The sequence below is a fragment of the Acipenser ruthenus genome, chromosome 3 (assembly GCF_902713425.1).
Source record: "Acipenser ruthenus chromosome 3, fAciRut3.2 maternal haplotype, whole genome shotgun sequence".
NCBI classification, from domain to species: Eukaryota; Metazoa; Chordata; class Actinopteri; order Acipenseriformes; family Acipenseridae; genus Acipenser; species Acipenser ruthenus.
This window is the reverse complement of record NC_081191.1, coordinates 75,484,836-75,504,330: the sequence shown is the minus strand read 5'-3', so window position 1 is coordinate 75,504,330 and position 19,495 is coordinate 75,484,836. Positions and strand designations below refer to the sequence as shown.

At 36.7% G+C, this 19,495-nt stretch overlaps 1 protein-coding gene across 3 annotated transcripts in view; it reads left to right on the top strand.

Annotated features, from left to right (window-relative positions):
• atp6v1h (ATPase H+ transporting V1 subunit H) overlaps positions 1 to 19,495 on the top strand; it is an 82,650-nt gene that overhangs the window by 5,465 nt on the left and 57,690 nt on the right. The window contains exons 1-6 of one of the 3 annotated variants that reach the window (XM_033992630.3): positions 2,977 to 3,074; positions 4,316 to 4,467; positions 6,754 to 6,853; positions 6,955 to 7,044; positions 11,315 to 11,428; positions 19,292 to 19,396. In XM_033992630.3, coding sequence (XP_033848521.1) covers positions 4,364 to 4,467; positions 6,754 to 6,853; positions 6,955 to 7,044; positions 11,315 to 11,428; positions 19,292 to 19,396 — 513 coding nt within the window. In that variant the 5' untranslated portion in view covers positions 2,977 to 3,074; positions 4,316 to 4,363. Of the gene's footprint in view, positions 1 to 2,976; positions 3,075 to 3,746; positions 3,894 to 4,315; positions 4,468 to 6,753; positions 6,854 to 6,954; positions 7,045 to 11,314; positions 11,429 to 19,291; positions 19,397 to 19,495 lie in introns of those variants that run through there. The other 2 variants (XM_033992631.3, XM_059016881.1) reach the window with 2 other exon arrangements.

The following is a 19,495-nucleotide window of genomic DNA, read 5'->3' as shown; positions in this document are numbered from 1 at the left end:
GGAACTTGCCAGATGAAGAGAAGACTGTTGCTTCTGACAGCTTGGAAATAATCTCTTCTAAGGTAGGTAATATGAACCTCTCCCTCTTGACTGGCTAGGAGAGTCTGATAAACGTGCCTTCACTCATTACAGTAGCATCAGCTCCTGTATCAATTCTACTTCGATTTATATTTCCACTTTCCAATATTCTTCCCTATTTGTAGCATTGTGGACTGAGCCCAGGAATTATGAGCTTCTCCTGTAACTTCTCTCATCACTTTTCTACGGCAAACACGCTCCCAGTGTCCCATTTTCTGGCATTTTCTACACACTGTTTTACTTGTGGGGCAGACCTTCTTTTCCCCCCGGCCTCTGTACTCTCTGGTAGAAACAAGCACGCGTATGAGTAACATTGAGTTTCTGAACAAAATACTCATTGAACTTCTGTAGGACTATCGCATAATCATCTTTATTGTTTTCCTCTTTGAAAACAAAAGATTTGTAAATATTTTCACCGTCACTGCCCATCACATAGATTAGTGAACTAACGTGTACATCCCCAGTGTTGAGTTTTGTTGCTGTCCTGAATCTGGTGAAGCGTTGTTTCCACTCCGGCCATTCCACGGGTTTATCAAACTGAAGGCTCTCCAGTGGGTTAAACTTCGGCATTTTATTATTTCTTCATCTTTTTTTTTTAGTTGTCAGTTTTGCACTTCTGACACCATGTCAGGTTAATAGATTGACACAAGGCACATTTTCAGTGTAACAATATTAATTTAGAACAATTATAACTTACACCAAGTGCTGCTTTTACGTGTGAGTCAGTCTCTCTATCTGTCGTCTAAACATCTGCCCCCCCAGCGAATGTTAACCTCCGACCTCGCTACTAACTCCCCCCACCCAATCTGGTTATGTGCTCTTAAAGGCACAGTGAACAATTCACTTATCATGACACTACCCAATGCTTGAAAAGCCATCTGTAAACAAGATTAAGTTTAGAGTTGGAGACAAAGGTTATTACAATAAATTACTTCACAGAACTTTGTTTGATCTTGCAAAACATTAATACAGAACCAATTATCTCGTGGCTTTTTTATTGGAATCAATTGTATTGAACACACGAATACATTTTTTTTAAGCAAGCACTGTTAAAAAAAAAATTACAATACTGTGACAGAAATAGATTGATTTTTGGTAGTAAATCTCCCTCCTGACCTGTGAGGGTCCTAAGTAACGGGAACAGAGTACCCTGGACTGTTTGGCCTGACACTTCATTCCCAGGGTTAAAAGGACGTCGGTCATCTATAAAGGGGGCGGAGCTTCGGTGCACTAACTCATCGACCCGGAAGGGAAATGATGTGGCAGCCGCGGATTGGAGGAGCGGCTGCAATCGTTTACCGAGGGGTCATGTGTGATGGTATAAACAGGGGACGAAGTGACGTAATCTGTTCCTTTGTTGTGGTTATGCAAAAGAACCGAAAGGACCGGTATACTGTGTTAAAAAAAAAACTTGAGTGTTTTGTTTGTTTTTGTCAGTCTGTCTATATCTTCTTGTTTGTCTTGTGTATTTAGTCTACACGGCTAAACACGATCCGGAGCTATCGCTGTTCACTAAATAACATTGTAAACTCACTACCAGCACTACAGCACTCACTGGTAGAGGTGACCGTGTTTGTGTTTGGGTGTTTGCATTAGGATTATTGTTCTTGAGGGGTTATTGTTCATTGTAAACAGGACTGCAACCCATAATAATTTACTGTGCAATACACATCGTTGTGTACTGCCAGCTATCATTGTTTGTTTATGTTTGGTCATCAGACCCCTGGATTAAAATAAACAGAAACTTTTTTCATCCGTACTTTGTTTGTCTGTCCTTTCTTGTTGGATTACTGCACTGCACCTGCACGTACCATTTACCACATTGCCACAAATACACACACCTTACATAAACAGTTGTAGCAACACATGGGAACATGTAACACAATAAAATAAAATGGTCCTTATGTACCCTTTAAATCCATATATAGGGATATGCTTATTATATAAAAATGAAATATGTAAAAGGGGAAGATTATCAAATCATTTATCAGTATTCGCTTCAAGGCGAGGTGTGGGGGACATACTTCAAGGTTCTGAAACATTCCATACTATATGTAGGCAATAATGCTATAATATTAATTACCATGAAGAGATTCTGTTGTCAGGAAGCTTAACTGTAAATATGTGTAATTATGTAGATTGAAATCATATCTGGGATGTGGATGGAAGGATGATACTAACCAAACTAATTTTCAGTGCATTTATTCAATTGAGCCAGTAAAACATGGCTATAATTATATTTTTTATTGGAAGTACAGTAATCCGTCACGTATTGTAGATCCTACCAAGGTTTTCGTACAGTGTTGTATGTGCTCTGTGCGCAACCATTGCTGGTAGTGTCACATGAGTTGTTTAGTGTGATCCTGTTTGTCTGTGGGGCGTATCAACTTAAACCTCCGTCTCGATCTCTTGCCTGTCACTCAGCAGCGAATGCACACACCCACATGGCAGACGGCTACTCTGTCACAAGCATTAACACCCTATATCTTTCTAAACAAGGGATTTATGGGATTTAAGATGAATCTCAAATCTTCAATATAACCAGGGCTTAAATTCTCATGGAATATTTCCCAGAGCCCAAGCCCAATGTATGTGAACATTTATTGATAGACTGGGTAAAAATCCAGGAGCCTGGTAAAAAAGGAGGCGTTCCGAAGGGAAAGGGATGCAAAGTATAGACCGGGATGCAGTCATTTCAATACTGTTCCTTTCCCCCAACATTGTCATCAATCACTATAATCACATCAGCCCAATCTACAGCAAGCGTAGAATACACTTGTCGTTGCTTAAAAAAAGTGTATATTAAATATAGTAAAGGAAAAACCGTGAAAGAAAATAATAATAACAATAATGTTAACAACCAGTATCTCTGTCTGATTGCTGACTTTGGAAGGCTTACGCTCTTGTCCTCGATCACGTGCTGCTCCCCATCATATGATCAAGTCACATGATCGTGTGTGTGTGACGTTGTGGTATTTGTTAGCTGAGATAAACAGGTAAGAGCAACTTTGAATACGGCCTTTTATCATTAGATATTAGTACACATTTTTTGTTTATTAATGCTTGTGTTTACTTTTGAAACAGCAATGTAACGACAACTATGCATCGTTAATGCTTGTGCGAGAAACTGAATAATTTGCAAGGCCTGTGAAGGCCATACAGTACGGTCTGGTCAAGTGCCATGTAACGTCAGTGTGAATGATGTTTGATTAGAAATTGTATTTAAACAATATTTTGATCTACATTATTACCGTAAGTCGTATTCCCCGAATCAGAACAATCTTGCATACACTATACGACAAAATTCCAGTTTACTTCCCGTTTATGAGAAATCAATAGATGTCTGCCCAGTATGTTGCACAAATGCAGGACACAGATTAATTTAAAATTATAATGGACTCTAGATAATACATTTTTTTTTTCATTAGCATACATTTTAAGTGCAGAGAGAAGTTATTTCAAACAACGTGAAGCTTGCTTTAGCCAGCATGATACAGTACAGGCTGGGCACAGAGGAAAAAGATTGTGCAAAACCAGATGTTTTCAGATGGCAGCCAGTGCGTCCTGGTTATAGAGGGTTGTGACTTCCCTTTACAAGACCTAAGCTGCTGATTGTTACTGTAGTTATTTTGTCAACACAATTTAGGTATGTTTTTAGCTGTGGCTTTTTAGAGCAGGACACATCAGTGAAGGTCACGATTGTTATTTGAAGCAGGCTGCTACTTATTTCTGCAACGCAGGGCTGGTTTAGGCCGAGAGGATTATAAGAAAATATATTTCTGCAAAATATATTTTAGAAAGATAAAACTAAATCTGTAAGTTTTTTTGTTTGTTTGTTAATGTATTATAATTATTATACTGAACTGTATGTTTTGTACAGATAAGGAAATATCAGTTAGTTGTGAAAAAGCAAGTGGAGCCCCAGTCTGATTTGCTGCCAGCTTAAAACAGTGGTTCTGTCATTGCACTACCACAGTATAGTGTTAAACATTTTTGTTTCTTTTTTTAAAAACAATGTTTATACATTAAATGTTCTTAACAATATAATGCAGCTAACTGAGTTCTGCTATTCCAGTGCTGTCTATTCACTGTAAATATACATTTTGACTAGTTATTCATTAATAATGATGATTTTATTTGTGTAGCACAGCTGAAGCGCTGCTTGTTTTTCTCACACTTTACACAAAGCTGAGTAATATTAGTAATGTGACCCTGTTATTCTTATATTGTGTTTTAGATTTAAAACTGAGAGCAAGGAAAGAGAGAGGAAAGGATCAATCCCAAAATGGACATCCGAGGAGCTGTTGATTCTGCTGTTCCAACCAACATCATTGCAGCCAAGGCTGCAGAAGTCCGTGCTAATAAAGTCAACTGGCAATCATACCTTCAGTAAGTAGAAGGAAATGTATTTGAACACTGTCCTGTTTTTAGCGCTAATGAAGTGCACCGATGTTATACTTGCATCAAAACAGATATTATTATTATTATTATTATTATTATTATTATTATTATTATTATTATTATTATTATTATTATTCAGGTTCAAATTATGTCTAAAACACTGTACAAGGATTTTGTTTTTAGTTTGAACATATTTGGTGAGAGATTGGATTATTGTGAAGTACAGCTTCATGTGGCAGATTCAGTGGTGTTTTAGAGTCTTATGGTAATCATATAAAATATGTTTTAAGTCGATGGAATGACGTGAGGAACCAATACATCTTTCAACACTAACTGTTTATAGGACTAGGAAAGGTAGCTCCGCCGAAAACAGATGCCCATAGTAAACCGTGTATGTTGCTGTAAAGTTATTTAGTGCTGAAAACGTTAATATTAGTATTTTTAAAGAGTGATAAACCATTTCACAGGATGGTAGCCTATTATTTCTATGTTTGTTGATGAATATAACGGTGAACAAAATTAAGTACTATTGTAATGATTAAGTTTTAGGTTCAGCTGTTTCAATTACTTCTATTTCTATCTTTTGTAACCATAATAAATTTCTGTGTTTTGCTCTTTTAAACTGAATCGTTTAAGAAAGTTTTCTACTTTAGCCCGATTTTCGGGCAAATTCAGGCAAATTCTAATGTATTTTAATAATTTAATCAACAATGTCATGCAGTCACATGGGCTGTTTAGATCATGAAATAATGACTGATTGATATTTTTTTCTTAAAATAAGAAATATGATAATATCATGTTACTGTGTGTCATAATTGAAATGACTAATGCACTGATCATTCTTTAGCTGTTGTTAAACCTGGTGGACAAAAATAAATCATTATCATTGGCTCTTGCATGGGTAGTATATTATTGCACTTGCCAACCTAAATAAAGAATTTCCACATAATTAATAATGAAACTATACAGTCATTTCAAGTTTTGTTATATTGAAGTTTTCAGAAGATAAGCTGAGAAAAAAGAACTGACATTTGATTTTTTTTTAAAGGAACTATTGGATGTTATTACTGAGGATTTCAATATTCCAGTTCTTGCTCACTAATTGTGTACTTCAGCACTTGAGTGATTGGTACTTGTCCAAGAGTGAGCAGCTGAAAACTCATTGGCTATTGATTTTTGCAGTTTTACTGGCTAGAATAAAAGGCTGAAGTATATACAGTAATTTGAGTGTGAAAATTAGATTTTTCTATCAGACATTGTTTACAAAAAAGTTTCATTTTAAAGTTGTTTTTAGAAGAAAAAAAAAAAAATGTCCATACTGCGTTTATCAAATTTGTTCGGGAGCCCACTAGGGATGGGAATTTTAAATGTATAAACTCCAAAGTTAAACATTGAATAATCTCAATCTACACCGTGGAGTAGATTGAGACCCCTGCAAAACCATGAAATTCATTTTTGGTGTCCCGTGCTGGGGTAGGACTCCCATACATTATAATGTAATGTAAAGAGTGTGTGCATGTAGATATGGTTTAAACGTTTAAACACTGACACATGCATAGCATTTAAAGAGCCCACTTCTCTTTGAATTTAGGTTTGCAGGCTTTCATTTACAAGACCACAGTGACAATATTGTTTTTGTTATTTTAGCAGTTTTACTACTTGCGTGATACACTGCTGTATATGATGGACAAATGCTGTCATTTTCTCACCAAGAGATACACAACTGTTGCTTATTTAAATATGTACAGTAGAACTCTGCATAACCGCAATAACTGGGACTGAGCCCTGTGCGGTTGTGAAAACACGGGGTTGATCGGTAACCTCCCAAAACATTCATTAATATATAACCCCAAAATAAAATTAAATATTGGTAAATTAAATGCAGATTGACCTGCTTTATATCATGGTCACTATGCAGGGATAGTTCATTATTGGAAAAAAGAGCAGTGAATGAAAGAGCAGTGTTTCAACAAGGTATAACATTCGTTGACAGAATCATTTTCTCTTGCATTTGTTAGACTCTGTTGATTTATTTACGCATTTAGTGTTGCTGCGCGAATGGTAAAACCGTGCGAGAACCAACACGGTTGACATGCAGTTGTTTGGAGTTTTACTGTATTTAGCTACTTATACCCACAATTAAAGACATCTGCATATTACGGTATATGGTGCGCAGTGTTAAAGCTCCAATCATATAACATTTATTATATAGTCCAGAGTACGGCCTTCATTTTGTAAAGTAACCACACCTGACACCATCTACTGTGTTTTCAGAGGCCAAATGATTTCAGGAGAGGACTGTGAGTTTATTAAGAGGTTTGAAATGGCTCGTTCTGAAGACAAGCACATCATACTGACTAATGAAGGACAACAGGTAAAACAAATACATTTGTCTTTTTTTGTTTGTTTAATTTATTAATTTATACCTCTCCTTTTCTGCTTTTAACTGCTAATGTTTATTTTGTTCCAACACAGTGTGCAAAAACGTTCCTCAACCTTATGGCTCACATCTCCAAGGAGCAAACTGTACAGTATATCTTGACTTTGATTGATGATACACTTCAGGTAAGATGGCAATCTTTTATTACTTACATAAGGTCTCAAATGTGCATTATTTTAACCCTTAGCGGTCCATTTATTCAGCGCGTCAGGTCCAATTTATTTTCACACGCGCAGTTTATTTTAGACGCACTGTTTTAAAGTTTTTCACAGTTAAACAGGTTTAAAAGGCACTGCATATCAACAGGACACTCAGGACTGCATCTCCAGCCCCGCCCCACTCCTCGTTCACTGTTTTTTTCACATATCTCTTGATAGTAGTGCATACCGATAAATCATCTGATCACTCTTTTTATCACCAAACTCCTCAATAATGCGATCCAAGTCATTATTTTATTACTATAACATCTAAAAAAAAGCAAATGTGATATTCTTTGAGCGCTGGATGCAGAAGCAGCTATCTTGTTTGTTTATGTCCGTGTTATCTATGTGATGCCGGGGCTATTTGTGTTCATGAGATACGGCCCTTGTTTTCTGCTTCGCTCGGCTCCTATCGATCTCACTCGGCCGTTGAATGGTTTTCTTGGCTTTTTCCGGAGAAAAAAACGACTGGAGACCTGTTTTTTGTGTCTTTTTGATGATGTCGGACAGGGTCCGACATTGGACCAGAAAGGGAAAATTGCAGTGTCGGACCAGGTCCGACATAGGACCACAAAGGGTTAAGAAACACATTTTATAGTAAACATGTATTTTAAACAGACATCTGGTACTACACTAAGTTCTCAGTTTGCTTGCCTTCCCTTCCAGGAAGTCTGTTACTGCCTTACCTCCTTGGTCATTTCACCCTAACGGTCTCTTCTGCTGAAAGCATATGTTAATTTGGGAACCAGCTAATTAGTTATTGACATGAAATAAACCAGTGAAGGGGTGGGCACAATTTTACCCTCCAGGTGAAAATGATACAGGAAATGCAAGACAGGCTAAAACATCGCTTACAAGCAGAGACTTCTTTAACCTATAGTTTCAGTAAAATTGTTATAGCTAACGAAAAAAAATCCCATAATGCTTACCGGACTTGCACTTTCATTCTCTGTATAGGTGCAATTTCAAATAAACACATTTTATGTATTTCTTAAAAAAAAAAAATCAGGTTGCTTGCCTTATTTTCAGGAAGTTTATTAAGTATATTCACCTCAGAAGTCCCTTTGGCAAAGCAATCGGGGAAGGCGTTAGTTGGTGAATGACACGTGTTTCTTTCAAAATGCTAATTTTAAGATATTTGATTTGAAGTGCAAAAGAGAATCACAGTTTCAGTTGATTTAGTTTCTTACAGTTTTATGTGGTTTGGTCCGATTCATACACTTTTAGCTGGCGCAGTATTTAGATAAAGTAAACAGACATGTGTTTATCGGGGACATGGTAGTGTCTCACGTCGTTAGAATAAAGGTTATAGAAAAAAACTACAACAACTATGACTTATCTCATTGGATCTCTTCAGCTAAGCAAGACTTGGCTGGTGGTCCTCCATGGAAAACCAGGTGCTTACAAAAGTGGTGATGTTCGCTGGCAACCACATTGACTGCAGATTTTGACATAATTTCTTTTGTGAGTCATGTGATGCAACATTTTAAGTAAACCATTGGAGTTATATAGAGTGTAATATACATATCAGCTCACTCATTTTTTTCCAGGTCAGCAAATAGATGGTGGTGGTGGTGGTGTATGAACAAACCTTAAAGTTAGGATGAGGCAAATAACTCATGAGCCAGACTAATGTTCAATTTGGAAATGCGGCTTACCACAGGAGGGTTTCTTGTACTGGATGGCCACAAATATAAAAATGTTATAAAGGTTGAGGATGTCAACATTTATTCTGAAGTAGATACACTTTTTAAAATAACAGCAGATTGGCTACAGTGCTGTGACAAATTAAGCTAGTCAGTTTCTACATTACACCTCCTATAATTTTTCCCTATTGTACCACAAATGCACTGTAAATTGTGTATTAATAAATACAACAGAAATTGCATTTTGCGGATGCTGCTGTGTGTATTGTTTCAACATTAAAACAAAAGAGGTAGGTATCGGTAACCCAAAACCCAGACACCCATCAAGGTTCCTAACCTGACACTCTTTTTACTACCTGGTTATCGGTTATTAACTATAGAATTTACAACAAATGTAAAGGACGCATTTATGCTTGCAATTAACCTTATTCAATTTGGGATGATTGAGTAGTTTTCAGTACTACAGGCTACACAAATCTACAGATCTGAAGAGAGGACATGTACAATTATGTACACTATGTAATTTGCATATAATTTGGGTATCCTGTTCATTTTCATAGTTGATGCTCAGTTACAGATTTTCTACACATCCTCTAGTCTTGTGATTTGCTTACTTCAAATGACCCTGTTCCAGTGAATGAAATCTCTACTGTTTCAGCACATGGTGATGTACAGTAATTTCCTGACACCATTGGTTTTCTACTCAATAAGCCTAACTTATTTATGCAATGCTACCCTACCAGTTATTAACAGAGCTTATTTTACATAAAAAAAAAACAGTAGTAGGAGCCACATCCTTACAATGATTCGCTCTCCCCCGTCAGACATAATCAGGAAGGCATATGTGCAAGAAACATCTTTTATTGCAGCACTTAATCTTTTTTTCAATAACCTAATTTCAAACAGAACATGCACTCATAGCAAATAGTTGGCACTCCTACAGAATAAATATGTGTTTCTAGATATAATAAACAAAAGCTACCACTGCATAAATGACCTGCTTGCATGACTGTAGGACATTCTTCTATGTAGCATTCTGCTGAATGAAGCTAAATCACTTTTCCACTTGGCCTTATAGTTATGCTTTTTTATTTTATTTATGTATTTATGTATTTATTTAAAGCTCCTGTTCCCCCTACTATTACTCTCAGGCAATCATTCTGCTTCACACTCAGACAAGTTCAATTGCTTCTATATTTTCTGCATCCCGTTTTGGCTGCAGCTATTGTAGGAAGAACTGCTTTTGTGTCATTTTTGTTCATCACTGAACACACCATCACTGAAAACACAATTCAGCTAAACTATTAAATGCATTTTAGTTGTGATGACTTGCTTTGGTCACTGAAAATAAAATATACAAATGTACTTGCTGACACAGATTACATGTAAAGCTATAAGAAATACATTTTGTTACCAGTACCTGATGTATTATAAATCTGTATTATAGCTATAAATGAATGAAAATCACTTGTATGGGTATACCGTATGTGAAATATATACAGTAGAGAGTGACACAGGAATGAAACTTCAGTCCTGTCCCATCCTGTCCTGTCAAAAATGTTCCTGTCCCATCCCATCTCATGAAAGAGTAATCATTTCCAATCCTGTCCCATCCTGTCCTCTCCAAATTTTTCCCGTCCCGTAACTTTATTTTCTTTTAAATTCCTGTCCTGTCAAAAAGATCCCGTCCCACCCCATCCTGTGATAAACAGAGATCAACTATTATTTGGAGGTACAGATATTTCTGTATTCATGTATAAAATTAGGGTTTATAGGGTTTTGCATTAAACACTACCGGTATACTACAAGTAATTTGTTTTTAGTTTTAGTTTTTTCAGAAAAAAATACAGTGCAAGCACAATGTCTATAAGCACAATGTGCAATATAATGATGTAATATATAAATTCGGTAATATAAAAACAACTGTTTAGAGTTTCATATGGCAGTTTCAGTTTCTAAACTGGTTACTAAGCAACCTGGCTCAGAGATTTTAGTATGTCAAAGCCACAATAAACTGGCAGTGAAATACAGTATTACGAACCATTAATTAAAAAAATAAAGAACAAAAAAACATGGTGTTGAAATAATATTTTGTAAACGTTCAGGGAGTATCCATCATGTATTTATTTATTAAAAATCGTAGTATTATACATACCCTTTCAACGTAGCGCCGAAGCAGTACCTCCAAAAAATAGTAGCTGCTACGGCCAAATCATAGCCTTTGACATCTCTGCATTATGATTTACACACCCTTACATGGTCCAATATACTTTGCTGCCAACTGCTACCCATGCTAGTGGAAAAACAAAAGGTAGAGTACCTTAGTTTTCTAAGGGTGTATACACTTGATTGCTAAATTAATGATGTACCTTTAGGTGAATGCAAATCCCCAAACGTGGGGATAGTTAACGGTTAGTTACAAGAGACGATTGCTCCTGTTAAAATACTCTGTCTCTCTAAATCACCTGCTGTCATTGCCATCAATTACCTAGCAAATGAATTACCACTGCGTCAGACATTAATGCATAATTATGCTTTTTCACCCACAGGAAAACCATCAGCGTGTTAACATCTTCTTTGATTATGCCAAAAGAACTAAAAACACGGCCTGGTCCTACTTTCTGCCAATGCTGAATCGCCAGGATCTGTTTACTGTTCACATGGTGAGTAACTGCTTGGAATGACAGATGTGATGCACAGTCTGCACTGCCTCCTTTCCTGTCTCTCATATATGGCTATGCAAAACACATCAAATAATTCAACACCATAAAAAAATCGAACTAATTCAAACCACTTCTGCATTTATGGATATGGTTGCATCATACTTGCATCTCAAAGACTAAACATAAATCTGTAACACAAAATACTAAATCAGCATAAAACAAAAATGGATAGCTGCAGTATGCGAATCATGCAAATGGGCCAGATCATGAATAAACCCTTGTTGATGAGAATGAGAACTAGTATGTTGTAAAATGACATTCCTCACCCAGCGCTAAATATGTTCTTGTCACCAGTTATTTCTGCCAATACTTCAGTTAAAATATGTTATTACAAACAGGTTTAATGCAAGATTACGTGTCTTTCTATTTTTATTTAGATGATCTTATAATGTGTTTAATTTGTAGTTCCAGCACTTCTCACTTGAGTCGTGCTGCAGTAAGAATACTGTGTTCCTTCTACGGACTGAAGCATGCTTATTGTTTTTATAAGCAGTTTGAGTGCAGGTAGTGAAACAATGGCAGGGTTTCCATGGAAAAATACAAATAAGTCGTGCCTTTTTCTCAGTCTATTTTGGTAGTACCTTTTTGGGTAATTTGGGTTTCCAAATAGTTTTCTTTTAGGGAGAGAAATTATTCTTTCAAATGCAAATTACCTAATATTTATTTTATTTATTTATTATTATTATTATTATTATTATTATTATTATTATTATTATTATTGAGGATCCAGTATACCGGTAGTCCATACGAATTCAACACATTTCTCAGTAGTAATCAACCCGGCATTTTTGTAACTTTTGAACAAAATTGTGGAACCAATTATTCTTTTCATGTTTGTTATAAACATGTGCAAATTATTTACAGTGCGTTTAAGACGTGTGGTCTAGTGTACATATACACTAGTCATTGGTAGTCCTAATAATTATAATAACAACATCAACAATAAGAATCAATAACAACAGTATCAATAACAACTATAATAATAACATAGTACCATCCAGAATTAGTGCTGTCAATATGAAGTTGATGAGCATGACATATACCAACAGTATGTACAGAATAGTATAGAATAGAAATTGGCAATTAAATGTTTAATCATAGTTTGATGGGTGATTCTCCATATGTATGTATGTATTTATGTATGTATTTATGCATGTATGTATGTATGCATGCATACATATATATGTGTGACATACAGACAGATGTTTGTACGTACAGTCTCCTCCATATACCGTATCTCCATAACCTGATACGCCAGTAACTTAAACTGAATGTTAATACAGAGTTCCATGACAGTTGGATAACCAGTTCTCCATATATGTGGAGAAGTGTGACATACAACATTTATTTATTTATTTATTTATTTATTTATTTATTTTTAACACAAAGGCGCCTTAGTAAACGCTCCTACAGATCAATCAATCACCTGTTTGCACCTCGTTACTGAGTGACTACTGTACTGTGTGTTAAGAAACTGACACTGACAGCACCAGACAGGATGACAGAGGAAAAAAATTCTCTCAGCTGTGTAACCTTGCCGACCACGAAGCTCCGCCTGAAATTGACACAAATAAAATGTTTATTTTATTGATCGTTACCTGTGTTGTTATTTACAAAAATGCTGTCTGATTTATGGAGTTGGGGGTTACAGCCTGTGAGTGATTAAATAAATACACCGTAATCATGACAATCTTCAAGAAAGAAGTCTGATTGTGGTAACTATAGAGGAATCTCCCTGCTATCTGCCACAGGAAAAGTAATCACAAGAATCCTCCTCAACCGCCTCCTCCCAGTGGCTGAAGAGCTCCTTCCAGAGTCTCAATGCGGATTCCCACCTTCAAGAGGCACAGTCGACATGATCTTCACTGCACAACAAATATAGGAAAAATGCAGGAAACAACGACAACCTCTGTTTATGGCCTTCTTTGACCTCACAAAAGCCTTCGATTCCATCAATTGAGAGGGGCTATGGAAAGTTCTCCTTAAATTCGGCTGCCCACAAAAATTTGTCATCATCCTTCGTCTGCTCCACGATGACATGCAAGCTGTGGTCCTTTCCAACGGATTCACCACAGACCCTTTCCCAGTTAAGATAGGGTTCAAGCAAGGCTATGTCATTGCACCTACACTTTTTTCAATCTTTCTTGCCGTGATGCTCCACCTCACCACCAACAAACTCCCTGCAGGTGTGGAGCTTATCTACAGAAGAGATGGGAAACTGTTCAGTCTCCCTCGCCTCCGATCTAGAACTAAGACCACCTCAACCTCAGTCATTGAATTGCAATATGCAGATGACACATGTGTCTGCACACATAGAGTATGAGCTTCAAACCATTGTAGACGTCTTCACGGAAGCGTACGAGAAAATGGGGCTCACGCTTAACATCCGGAAGACCAAAGTCCTTCAGCAACCAGCTCCTACTGAACAGCACCATCCCCCATCAATCAAGATCCACAACGAAGTCCTGGAAAATGTGGATCACTTCCCATACCTTGGAAGCCACCTGTCTGTGAGGGCAGACGTTGATGATGGAATCCACCATTGCCTCCAGTGAGCTAGAGCAGCCTTTGGCCACCTGAGGGAACATGTCTTTGAAGATCAAGACCTTAAGACCTATATCAAGCTCATGGTATACCGAGCAGCGGGGATCTCCACCCTCCTGTATGCTTTGGAGGCATGGACAACTTACAGCAAGCACAGATCACTGGAGAAGTACCAACAACAATGCCTCCAAAAAATACTCCAAATTCACAGGGAGGACAAGCAAACCAATGTCAGCGTCCTCTCCCAGGATAACCTCCCTAGCATTAATGCACTGATTACTCACAACCAAGTCCGCTAGGTGGGTCATGTCATGTAGTCTGCATGCCAGACACTAGATTGCTAAAGCTAGTCCTTTACTCTGAACTCTGCCATGGCAAGAGATCCCCAGGAGGATAGAAGAAAAGGTTCAAGGATGCTCTTAAAGCCTCATTAAAAAATACAACATTGACAGCAACTCATGGGACTCCCTAGCTCAAGATCGCACAAACTGGAGGAGAAGCATTTGGGTTGGCATTGCACATCTTGAGTCTCACCGGCAAGCGCATAAGTAAGCCAAACGGGTGCAGCGAAAGGAGTGCGCTGCAGCTCAATCCATCTAGCCACCCATCCTGTCAAGCACCTCCTGCCCCACCTGTGGCAGAGTCTGTGGATCTCGCATTGGGCTCTTCAGTCATCTCAGATCACACAGAACCACAGTGGAAGTAAGTCATCCTTGATGCCGAGGGACTGCCAAAGATAGAGAAATATGAATTACTAAGTACAATAATTAATGTACTCACGTACACACGCGATCTTCACTAAGAAAGCTGGGGGACTTTGTGTAAAATATATTTGAATATGTGAAGGATCACCTTCTGGTTTGTCAGAGCCGCCAGTGAATGTTTTACTTTTTAAACGCTGCAGTAACAGTTCAGATTGTGAAGCACCATCCACACTATAATTTGACAGAACAGGCGGTTTGGTTGCACTTTGCCAGACCTTATTTTCCCCACCATTGGTGCTTGAGCCCCGAAGCACTCGAAGATCGCCGCTTTTGCACCTATTATCAGTGATTTAAAGCCTGGTTTTCAAACAAACTAATTATCGCTCACCAGTACTGTATTGGTATAAGAAAAAATGTTGTTTAAAAAAGTAATTTCAGCTTCCATTTGCTTAACATATGCGGATGACAATGTAAATAACACCAAGCTACAGACAGCGAGTCCCATACTTTAAATGTGTTACTGTTTGGGTGCTGTGTGGTCCCGTGCTTAAAGAAAAGGGCTTGTAACCAGGAGGTCCCCGGTTCAAATCCCACCTCAGCCACTGACTCATTGTGTGACCCTGAGCAAGTCACTTAACCTCCTTGTGCTCCGTCTTTCGGGTGAGACGTAGTTGTAAGTGACTCTGCAGCTGATGCATAGTTCACACACCCTAGTCCCTGTAAGTCGCCTTGGATAAAGGAGTATGGTAAATAAACAAATAATAATAATAATACTGTTGTTTATAGGTAAGAACTCAACTTTATTATGAATATATTGTGTTATTATGTTTTAAGCAACATATTACGATAATGTTCATTATGGTAATTATTTATTAGTTTAAAAATGTTTAGTATAACGTGACCTATTTTTTGATCTCGTTAGTACAACCGGCCCCTTTTGCTAATGACATCTTCAGTCTTTATTTTTTTATTTTTTGTTGGGGATAGGGTTGCCACCTGGCCCTATAATTCCGGAATACTGCGAGACACAACAGGATTTTGAAGTTGCCTTTAAACTGAAGGAAATCAACACGTGAATTGAGTGCTGAACCTTTGCTAAATTGATTCTATTGATTAATTATCTCGAGGCAGCATGACAATACAATAATAGCTTTTAACAAATTAAATAAATAAATAAGTACCATCCTCAATATTTATTTATTTTAGTAATAGTTTATATATATATATATATATATATATATATATATATATATATATATATATATATATATGTTTCTTTATAGTTTCTAATAGTATATCGCCTTCTCCCACTTAAATCATTAATAATGACCAGCTGTTCAGTATTCCTGACACCAGACAGTGAATACTTGATCAGTGTTATTATTTAATTGGGAGAGTCAGTGTAAATTAGGGCTATACATTACTAATTAACAGGATATAAAAGACCGTGAATACTTGATCAGTGTTATTATTTAATTGGGAGAGTCAATATAAATTAGGGCTATACATTACTAATTAACAGGATATAAAAGACAGTGAATACTTGATCAGTGTTATTATTTAATTGGGAGAGTCAGTGTAAATTAGGGTTATACATTACTAATTAACAGGATATAAATAGCAACTTTTAAATATTGATAACTGAAATACAAATTTTACAAAATAAGAAAGTATCTTGAATAAACATACACACATTTTTATTCAAGATGCTTTTTTATTTTGTAAGATTTGTATTATCACAATGATTAGGATAATTAAGAAGCAGTATAAATTATGCAAGTGTTTAGTGCTCAATTCACGTGTTTATTTCTTTCAGTTTAAGGGCAACTTAAAAACCCTGTCCCGTCCCAAAGTGTTCCGGAATTATGGGTCCAGGTAACAACCCTAGGTGGGGGGTCGCAACCCGGAATAAATCTCCACATTTTTGTAAAATGACTTTACACTTGCTTCAAAGACGCAACGTGTTTCAGTAAATTCAAACACCCAATAAACTTTGCATCCTGCGTAGAGGGAGAACACAAACGTAAAACGTCATTGAGGTTGGCATTTCAGGGGAGATGAAGGGAGGTTTCAGTTCCAAGTGTCTGTTTTGTAAACATTGTGAATGCTTATTCACCACTGCTACACCCTGTTAGAAAATTGACTTTTCCTGCATATTTTTAATGCCAAACTGTGAATGTGAGAGTATATGTGTCTGTTTGTTTTAAGCACTCGCCCAGAGGACTACTGAGACACAGACATCAACTAGTCCTCATCAGATTTAATTCACCTTGGGTGAGAGTGAATTTCTAACCATGCATACAGATGTACTCAGCTATGCACAGGAGATAGCTTCCCAGTGAGGGATTATACATGCTGTTTTGTTTTATTTGTTGCTACCACAATATACAGGAACATATTTTAATAAGGTTGATATTTGAGTAATCAAACCTGTGGTTTGTAAATCTCTTTTAAGCCTTAAAGGCCTAAATATAGATTCAGACCTCAGCAATTCATTTATACATTGTTGTCAACAAACCTCAATAACTTATTTTTCCAGTGGGGGGCAGCACATTCTTTATTCTGTTTTCCTCAATAAGCCCCCATGCTGTATGCTAATGCCGTATGTTTTATGATACACACTTGAATTAACTTCTGCTAAACGCGCAACAGAATCAAATTCTGATGCTCTAAATGATATTCTGTGGAGTTATTGCTTAGATGTCTTAGTAATTTATCGCACATATACTAAGTTTATCATATGAAAAAAAAAGAAAATACATTTATTTTTTCATTTATTTCTATAATAAATACAAAGTGTTTCTCATTTAAAAAATATACTAGGCCCTCTCAACTCTGTACTGCATCTTAATTTCTAGGACCTTTCTAATAGGGCAGCAGTGTGGAGTAGTGGTTAGGGCTCTGGGCTCTGGACTCTTGACTGGAGGGTTGTGGGTTCAATCCCTAGTGGGGGACACTGCTGTTGTACCCTTGAGCAAGGTACTTTAGCTAGATTGCTCCAGTAAAAACCCAACTGTATAAATGGGTAATTGTATGTAAAAAAAAAATTATGTGATATCTGTATAATGTGAAATAATGTATAATGTGATATCTTGTAACAATTGTAAGTCGCCCTGGATAACGGCGCCTGCTAAGAAATAAATAATAATAATAATAATAATAATAATAATAATAATAATAAACTGGAGACAGATCAGGTGGTTTGTTAAAAAAAATGTTTTACATTTTTTTTTTTTTTTACATTATTGCTCTGACAACAGGTCAAACCCTAAAAGGTTAATCAATCATATACATTGCTATAAATTAACACAATACCTAAACTAAAGTTCACTACTAAAGTAATGATATTAAATCAATACCAAAACTACTTTCACTTTTCTGTACCAATCACAACCCGGGCAATTCCCAATGGAAATGCATACTTTCTAGAAGTTTCTCAAAATCAAAGGATTATTGGAAAAATCTTTTGTAGCAGAACTCCAGTAAAACTCAAAAAATGCTCATTCAAAAGTATTCATACCCTGACAAGGAAAATTAAATTAATGGCGAGTTGAGGCACCTTTAGCAATACTAAACTCTTTTAAACAATTAGGATATTTGTCAATGAGCTTTTGGCCTTATTCTTAAATTATTTTTGACAATTTTTCAACGCAAAATTGTTCCAGTTCATTGAAATTCCAAGGACTTCTCTTGTGCACAACCTTCTTCAACTCATAGCAAAGATTCTCAATCTGATTTACATCGGGACTTTGACTAGGCCATTCCAGAACCTTGATTTTATTCTTCTTTAACCATTCTGAAGTAGATTTTGATGTATGCTTTGCATCGTTGTTGTGTTGGAACATCCAGGTGCGCTTTAAACCAAGTTTTGTAGAGGAGGGTTTCAGATTATTGGCCAATATCTTTTGGTATGCTGTGGAATCCATGTATTGGAACAAAATTTCCTGTGCCATTAGAGGAAAAACAGCCCCATAGAAGGATGTTACCACCTCCATGCTTGACGGTAGGTATGGTGTTCTTTTCTTTGTACACCTCACCAGACTTTCTCCAAATGTAACGACTATCAGCGTGACCAAATAGCTCGATTTTTGTTTCATCACTCCACAAAACCTTTGACCAGAACTCATACCCATCATTCAAATGCTGTTTTGCAAACTTTAAGTGATTGTCTTTGTGACGTTTTCCTAAGAGGGGCTTTTTCCTTGGCCTGCGACCATTGATACCATCACCATGCAATACTCGGCCTATGGTTGAAATGGAAACCCCAGTCCCACTTGCAGCCAATTCACTTTGAATATCTTTCGCAGTCATTCTCGCATTGTTATTAACATTTCTTGTAACTTTTTTTCCTCACTTTTTTTGCTACAAAAGACTTTTCCTAAAATTCTTTGTTTTCGAGAAATTTCTAGAAATTATAACTTTCCATTGGGGTATGTAAACTTTTGACTACGAGTGTATATGTAGGAGGGTTTAGTTATGGTTACTGTATAAGAACTGTTGTAAAAAAATAAAATAAATGCATGATTGATCTGTTTTTCTAATTTCTGTATTCCAGGCTGCAAGAATTATTGCAAAACTGGCAGCCTGGGGAAGGGAACTGATGGAAGGTAGTGATCTCAATTACTACTTCAACTGGATTAAAACTCAGTTAAGCTCCCAGGTAACTTTTTTTCTTGCACTGTATTAAAAAAAAATAAAATAAATAAATAACACAGACTTCCTTTTGGCATTTAATTTTCATTTCAGGGTTTCAAAAATG